The sequence below is a fragment of the Suillus discolor genome, assembly GCF_016758755.1.
Source record: "Suillus discolor strain FC423 chromosome Unknown F5147scaffold_742, whole genome shotgun sequence".
In the NCBI taxonomy this organism is placed as follows: Eukaryota; Fungi; Basidiomycota; class Agaricomycetes; order Boletales; family Suillaceae; genus Suillus; species Suillus discolor.
The window spans coordinates 1-8,474 of NW_024541989.1; the positions used below are offsets into that span (position 1 = coordinate 1).

General features: G+C 46.2%; 2 protein-coding genes across 2 annotated transcripts; both read right to left on the reverse strand.

The window, feature by feature from the left end:
- Positions 1-2,317: 2,317 nt before the first annotated feature.
- On the reverse strand, positions 2,318-3,755 carry F5147DRAFT_749531 (uncharacterized protein; the record flags this gene model as incomplete). The annotated part of the gene is made up of 7 exons (XM_041440135.1): positions 2,318-2,535; positions 2,675-2,792; positions 2,843-2,956; positions 3,051-3,191; positions 3,314-3,389; positions 3,452-3,522; positions 3,624-3,755. 7 exons carry the CDS (start codon positions 3,753-3,755, stop codon positions 2,318-2,320), a joined length of 870 nt encoding a protein of 289 aa, XP_041284000.1.
- Positions 3,756-3,895: 140 nt separating this feature from the next.
- On the reverse strand, positions 3,896-4,132 carry F5147DRAFT_540973 (uncharacterized protein; the record flags this gene model as incomplete). The annotated part of the gene is made up of 1 exon (XM_041430232.1): positions 3,896-4,132. A coding segment is annotated over one exon (237 nt), but the record flags the coding sequence as incomplete, so codon positions are not given.
- Positions 4,133-8,474: the final 4,342 nt, after the last annotated feature.

The following is an 8,474-nucleotide window of genomic DNA, read 5'->3' on the forward strand; positions in this document are numbered from 1 at the left end:
AGGGAGAGGAGTAGGAAGCAGGACACCCCAGGACGGTGTAGAGATACAACAATTGCTGGACACTACACGAAGTAAGTAGCCAGCAATATAAAAAATGTGTTGTGGTTGTGCACAGCCTAGTCTGCTATACTTGCAAGACAAGTGCATTCGACCTGAGGGGTTTGCTGTATGGTATTAGAATAATCAGTTATAACAAAAGGAAGATAGTCCAAAGCACGGGAAACAAAGTCCAAAGGTATAATTACGAGTCCGATGTCAAAAACGTCGGGTCCAATGTTTTCGGGTTTCGGTTTAGCAGGTTCATCGGGTTAGCGTCAGGAATGTAGCAAATGTTGGGGATAGCGAATGGTGGGTTACTGTCAGATGTTTCGGATAAAGAAAGGATGATATTGCAGAATCCAACTAAGAACTACGAATTATCAGGTTTTGACCACTAAGTATCGGGAAACGGCTCCCTACTACTTGGATAATGATAATACTCGTAGTCAGTCCATATATATATGAGTACATAGAAATCCGGAACCCTATAGGCAAAAGTAGCGGCCGACGATTTCGGGTCTGAAGTACATGTAAATGAACACAAGGCGCTGCGGATGATGGGAAAACATGTAATAGCGCTGGCTATGATGTGAGTAATGTGTGAAATAATCAACTACGCACCTAGTGGGGCTAGCAAGATGGGATGGGACATGGATAGGACAAGTGCACAGGAAAATATCAGGTCTGATGCGGCCGAAACGTCGGGTCCACTAGTCAAGTGTCGGGTTTGCATCAGGTGTGCGGGTTAGCGTCGGTGAAGGTTCAACGATACAGCGAGGCACGAACAATGCTCCTGACTGTATCTATAAATGTTGTAAGGTCGCGCGTTGCCTAGTCTGCTATACTTGAGACGACAAGTGCGTTCGAACCCTAAAGGGGAAGCGAGTGCGCAAGGATCTAGAGGTATGCGCTGAAAGCGCTACTGGTTGGCCAATGCGAAGCGCGAGAAAGCGCAGGTGCGCGCAAGGGCGGGAATGCGCGCGTGTATGGCGCGAAGCGTGGGAAAGCGTGCGCGTGTATACAGATACGAGAGAGAGTAAGAGTGAGTTTGCTTAAGTGATGATATGATGTAAGACAAGAGAAGAGAGATGCGAGGTGTAAACAAATAGATTTCTACTATGTTCTGCTAGGAATAGTGGGTAGTAACCAGTAAGTCCTCTGTCGTTCTGGTGGGAGAGTAAGTAAGTGAGTAAGTAAGTATGTACTGCTGGCGCTTAAGTATGGCGCCTAAGCGCTGTCATGCGGAGCCGAAGCGCTACCGAGTAAGGTATGTAAAGATATATGTAAGTAAGGGTCCATGATAAAAATAAAGATGGAACGATAGCAAATGTGAGAAATGGAAATATAGCACTAGGGAACTTGGTGGACAGTGGATGGATGCTTCCGGATGGCTGGCGCTATAGGGCGCTCAAGCGCGGAAAGTGCGCGCGCATATACATCGTGAAGCGCGGGAAAGGTACGCGCGCATGGCGCGCGTTGCGCGGGAAAGCTGCGCCTCATATAGAGATAGCTGCGGGTAGCACACAGAGTGATGCTACAAGTTCGTGCCATGTACTCCCCAGTGAAAACTGCCATATTGCACAATGAGAGGCATGAGTCTCTACATCGGGTTACATCAGAAGTAATGGGCATTAGACGTGTATCAGGAAATAAATGAATATGTGCTCAATGCAAGCTTGAGTGCTACAACGGGTCAAAGATGCTCTCCAGATGCTCACAATAGGAGTTAAACTTGCAAATCACTGTCATCAAGGCCAGCTGGCACTTAGCAATAGCCTTACGTGTCTGCTGATGTAGCTTCATACCTTGTAGAATGAGTGAATATTCTGAGGCACAAAACAGAAGGATTATACATTACCAAGTGCCTGATTTGCACTGCCAACTGCACAGTCAAGTTTGTCCCATTCAAAAAAGCTTCCTATCACTCTCTTCCAGATATTTATTTTGAGATCACACACCATAAGAAGGGTTCGAACAAAATCCAAATCAATGCCCTGAAGTTCTGGAAATCTGTCATGAACATTGAGAGAGGAATATGATGTTTCAACCTTGCTCATCAAGTGATCATGGCTGTGCTTGAGGCTCTCCAGAGCATCTAAGGTTGTCTTCAGTAGCCGAGCCCTTCTCTACAATGGTCCATGTGAGTTGCAATGCCCTGTCCAATGCATCTAAATTAGCCTGCAAAGTAAGGACAATGTCAAGCTCCTTCTTCAGTCATGGCAGGAGCATCTGTCAATGGGGATATGTTGATCTTAGTATGGAAGTGGTACCTGTGGACTTATGAGACACAAATGGACAGTTGGGACTTCTTCTGATCCACCCACTTTTCCTGAAGGTCTTGAGCTTTGATGCCGCAATTATCTAAAATCTTCATGCTGCACCACTGACCATTAACTCCATGCTTGAGCCACTGTTTAATCAAATTGCCAAGATCTGTTTGCATCTCAAGACCAATGGCCCTGCTTGCCGGTCTATCAACCACAGACACTTCTGGTGCTATCCATGAACTACAGTCAACAAATAATCATCAGAGTACTAGCACCAACTCACCGATGATGACCTTTGAATGCCAATTAATTTGACGAACCTTGACCATAGTCTTTTCAGTTCCCTCCCTGTCTGAGAGGCCAAAGACCATTGCACATGCGAGGGTTATACTTGAGCTGGACACACCCCACTTGTGGCCATATGCAGGCATAGCCATGGTTGCAAATCAAAGATGCGAAGTTACTGAATTGGGGGAGAATATCATACTATAGAGATAGATATAAGGTTAAAATGTATCTATTAAAGAAGCACTTACTTGAGATAATGACCGTGAGAGAACACAACCAACATCATACAGGGCAATGACAGTGGCTTCCTGCAGCAATAGAGTAAACAGATGCTCGATGAGTGCTATGGCGTATTTCTGTTGCTCGCCAGGTAAATCAATGTTAGCAAAGAAGAGCAGGATATCGTGACGGCATATCAGAGCCATGCCACCCCATATCATTGAAGGAATCCATCACAGCCTTCTGCTTCTTACCATCCACGGCCTCATATGAGTGCTCACATTGGTCAATTGCCTCATCTGGTACTAAAGAAGTGCAAATCTTCGGTGCACATTTACGCTGTGAGAGGATGTGTCGCCCAATGTTGTCCACTTGAGCCTTGGAAAGAAAATATATGGGGTTGTAAAAGCATGGACAGTCACCCACAGATTGTCGATGTCAATGATGGAAATTGCCATCTGTTGCAACGTGTATGTCGCCACCTTCACTAAGAGGTCTACCAAAAGGACACCTCCAAAGCAGGCTGGGCAATGCTGCATGAGAATGGAGGTGCACCGGCCTTGGATCAATGTTGTACTAGATCACATGGGGGTGGTTACGCCAGGGTTCTTTTGAGATTAAGTTTATGGGCCTCATACACTTGTTCACAACAAATTTGAAGTGTCGCTTCAGTCTGCCGTTCAACCTCAATCTGGAGGATGTCGAACCACTAGACAGCTTGGCCAAGTCCACAACGAAATGGTTCTTGAATAAGTTGGCCCTGTGTTTTACTAATGAGTGATTGTCAAAGCCTGAAAAGTCAAAACTCACATCTGCATTGGTCATGAGAAAGCCTCTGCAGGCATAATGGGTCTTTAGGATGTGAGCAAGCGCATGGATAGCATTGCATGAATGCTTGAACAAAGCATGATAGAATGTGAGTAGGTCTGTAGAAACGGCCATGCGTGGTTGGGAGGGAGCAGTAGGAAAGAGGCCATGTTAAGGAGGACTTGTGAAAGTGTTGAACATCAGCAAGCCAATACATCAATAGAAATGAAACCTGGAACTGTCAATTAAGGCAGCAGATGAGGAACAAACTACTTATGGTCAAAAAAGAGACCAACTATGGAAAATTGATGTGTACAATTACTATGGCTTGTGCAAGTGGATATGACCAGATGGACTTCTGGAAGAGCATGCCCATGTGTCCTTGTAGAATATTTGAGATGAGGATCTACCAGGGTTGGGATAAGCACTTTCCAAGCATTATATAGATTGTTTGCCATCTTGTTGGGCAAGAGACGGCAACACCCAAGCTCTACCTTAGGCACATTTGTAGGGCAAGATGCTACTTGATCAGGCTGGGCTACCTCATCGGTGATGTAATTGTTATCATTGTAGTTGGAACTTAGGGTATTGTCAATGTGACCAACAGTATGGTCAATATCCATTGGGGCTTGAGATTCAGTAGAGGTGGGGGTTTCAGTAGTCAAAACTTGGGGCTGCATCAACACAGCCATTTGGTCGAGGAGGCACTGATGCTTGGAGTTGACACCAGGAATGTGAACAAGAGTCTGTGTTTTTTAGGGTCTCGAGCTTTCTTTGGGCTTACAAAGTGGTGTCCTAGCCCCATAGATGTCGGTTGAGTGCCACATGTGTGGCGGGCAGGCAGCATGGTGATGGACATAGTGGTGTAAAACAAGAGGCAACAAAAAGAACTTGGGAAATAAAAATGACAAGCAGCTGCAGAGCATAGTAGAGGTCTGCCAGATCTGATGGGTGCACCATATGCATGGAGCCTATCTGGGGGCTCAACGAGATGGGACAGGATATTGGCAAACATTGTAGAGGTATATACAAGATAAATGGGGAGGTGCTGGGGAGGGCCGCAAGAGGTTGCAAGGCATATTATGTGTGTGCTATAAATAGAACATCCACGAGGGTGGGTCTGTGAGACTATATAATGCCTACATAATAATACCATCTAAGTAGGGATCCACATGGTGTGGAAACAACAATCTTGCTGGGTGGCAAGAAAAGGTTGGGTCAAGCTAATGCCTACCTGCTATGTCTATACAGACACATTCGACCCTAAAGGGAATTGCTACTAGTACAACGGAGGATATGTGCGACCCGAGGGCGCATTAAGCGTGGGAAAATAGTGGACAAGGTATGTGTGAGGTGTAGGAATGTATCCGAGGCTATCCGAAGCACGGGAATGCACGGCCGAAGGTGCGGAAAGTGCGGGAAAGTGCGGACAGGGTATAGGGAGGTTAAGGAACGAGGTTCAGAGAGAGCGAGGGCAAAGGTATATTGCGAGGTAAGGAAAGACTAGGTATAGGGACCTAATAGTGGCTAAAAAGCGCGCACTACAAGGGACTACTTCGAAGGTAAACCTATAGGGAGAGGTATCCAGTATGAGGGAAGTGTGTAAGTAATACTAAGAAGTAGCCAATTTATACTATCTAGACTCTCACTTGGAGAAGGAAGGGATAGGAAATATAGGAAATATGTAAGGACATGTAATAAGGCTGCAACACATTTTACAAGCCTCGAGGTAAGGAAATCCACATACCAATGGGGTTTGGATGGACTATGGATAGACAAGGGACCTTCCTAATGCGTTTCCGAGGTATCCGAAGCGTGGGAACGCGCGTCTGATGTGGCTGATGCGCGGGAAAGTGCGGATAAGCGGATGTGCAAAGCATGGGAAAAGTGGGTTTGGGTTTGGACAGAGGTTACTTGCTGGAAAAATGATGGACAATGATAAGGAAACTCATAGTGCTCTATACTCCTTGACACATATATGGACATGACCCATTTGCAGCCCAAGGAGGATCCGAGTGTCACAACGGGTAAACCCTGGGGTATCAGAGACCTCACCCGCACCTGCACCTGCATAAAGGGTATGGGTTTTTGGGGGGTATGGCAAGTTTGTACCCTTACCTATATCTGTGGGTAATACATATAAATATGAAGTTAGAAATTATAAAAATGAAACACTCACCTCCTGTGAACAGCAGGCAGCAACTTGAATCAGCGTGGCTCAAGCTCTGATGAGGATCGACAGACTCGCAAACTGCAAATGGTGGGCGACGACTTGGATCAGCATGGCTCAAGGTCCAATGAGGATCGACAGACTCACTCCCTGTGAACAGTGGGCAATGACATGGATCAGCATGGCTCGAGCTTCAACAAGGATCGACAGACTCACTTCCTGTGAACGGTGGACGACAACATGGATCAGCATGGCTCGAGCTTCAACAAGGATTGATGCACTCACTTCCTGTGAACAGTGGGCGATGACATGGATCAGCATGGCTCGAGCTTCAATGAGGATCAATGCACTCACCTCCTGCAAATAGTGGGCAGCGACTTGAATTAGCATGGCTCAAGCTCTGATGAGGATCGACAGACTCACTTCCTGTGAACAGTGAGCGACGACATGGATCAGCATGGCTCAAGCTCCAATGAGGATCAATGCACTCACTCACTGCAAATGGTGGGCAATGACTTGGATCAGCATGGCTCAAACTTGAAGGAGGACCAATACACTCACTTTGTCTACTTGAAGGTAGGTGTTGTGTTGAAGAAGATGGAGGGGCATAGCACACTATAGTACTAGGCAGGTGTAAGCATTAGCAATAGGCAGTACAAGTGTAAGCATTACTATAGTTCTCGATTAGATAATGTACTGGTCAAACCCGAGCGCAGGTGTGGGTGAGGGTCCAGGTACCCAAAATGCGGACCCCCACCCATACCCAAGGGGTACCCGCACAGGTTTTCAAAATCCGTGCATATGCCTACATCTAAGAGACCTTTATTGATACCAAGAACTAATGCCTGAGGTGACCATGCATGCGATACATCCCTCCTGTGTAATTATCCATCTGTGGCTGTGCCCGGTGAGCACCTCTTCATTGGAGGCTGCACTGGGCGAGGTCCCGTGAATTGCAAAGTAGATCTAGTCACTGCCTCACACGAAGGTCTCAAAATTTAATATGACAATGACAAAGCTTTCAGGAGGCCATAACTTAGGTACCAACAAAGGAAGTAAGAAGCAAATTGTATTAATTTATCAACAAAGATCATCATCTACTAGATCCTCTCAAGGAGGAATATCAAGGCAGGGATGTTCATCTTCATTGTCAGTGAGTCATCCCAGTGGCTACCAACACAGAAACATCCTTCCACTTTTCTTTGAATGATGCTGACAGACTGTGTCAAATGAATGCCTGCCACTTCGCATATGCAATCAGGCCCTCCATCTCCTCTGACCTGGCCAGCATTTACAAACTTGTACAGTCCTCCCACCATTGCACCTGCTAGTCAAAAAAGGCTAGAACTCACTGCATCTCTTCCAACAGTAGTTGAATCTCCTTGGACCATTAGTTTTGATGTGCCCTAGCTTTACACCACTCAACATGAAGTGCTGCAGTCTGAAATTAGCCCTGAGCATGTTAAAATGAAAGCAGACCTACAGTCTTGCAAACTTTTGGCATTGCTGTTGGAGACTCCATGTGTCAGCCAAATCCAAGACATAATGGCTGTGCCTTGTATTTGCCCTACAAAGTCTCCCATAGGACAGAGGTCAGATCTTATGAGCAGCTGTAGTTTCCGTTCCCAACCTGTTACGGCACACTAATTCTCTTCGCTTCTCCTTTGTTACCGGACAATGGTACTTAAACACAGCTGTTGATGAACGACCAATGACTTTCCAGACTCTTACTCATATCGTCGCCAAGCTGACTTTCCATGCTAGTAACCATCATTATGTTTAGCCGATCATCTCTTATCAAAGCGGGCTGTCTGCACCATGGTTACTATCTCCTATCTCTTATCTCTTATTGTCTACCAAGCGGGCTGTCCGCCTTCTATCTTGATACACATTTACAAGCTCCGCTTGAACTCTCGCTATATAGATACATAGCGTACCACATGTAGTTCTTCACTTTAATCTACTGGGTTCTACCTGGAACTAGTCCTTTAGCAAGGTCCCCAACCTTGCTATCTAAGAACCATTATTCTAAGGAAGTCGCCAATACTTGCCTTAGCCAGAAACCTCTGACCTCTCATTCGAGAGAAGAACCACGTCTGTCTCGCCGAATCTCAGTCCACTCGGACTAAGACAGCTCGACATACCCCAGTCGTAACAAAAGATTAAAGTCTTACCATAGACGCCACCATCTGCGACGTCAGCAGACACCACGACTTCGCTAACTCCTTTGATCGGAGCTTTGAACCTAGGCGCGCTACCGCCAATACCACCGTTAAATACAATGGCGACCACTACCAAAGAAGTAGAAATTAAGATTTTCTCCCCCCGAATTCGATGGAGATCGCGACGAATCGCACAGGTTCATGCTGAACTGTAATGCGTATTTAGATATCAACAAGAAGATCTATGACAGCGATAAGAAGAGAGTAATCTTCGCATCGTTCATGACCAAGGGCAATGCAGCCGCTTGGAAAGAAGACTTCATGGAGACCGCTCAGAACTCCAAACGAAAGAATACCGCCGGAAATATCATCGGGTACGGCACCTGGGACGACTTCAAAGTCGCATTCAAGGAAGCCTTTGGAGCTATAGACCCTGCGGAACGGCCATGGCTAAAGTACGAGCCCTTGAAATAAAGGAGACCTCCACACATATATCTCCAACTATCGCCTCCTAGCCCATAA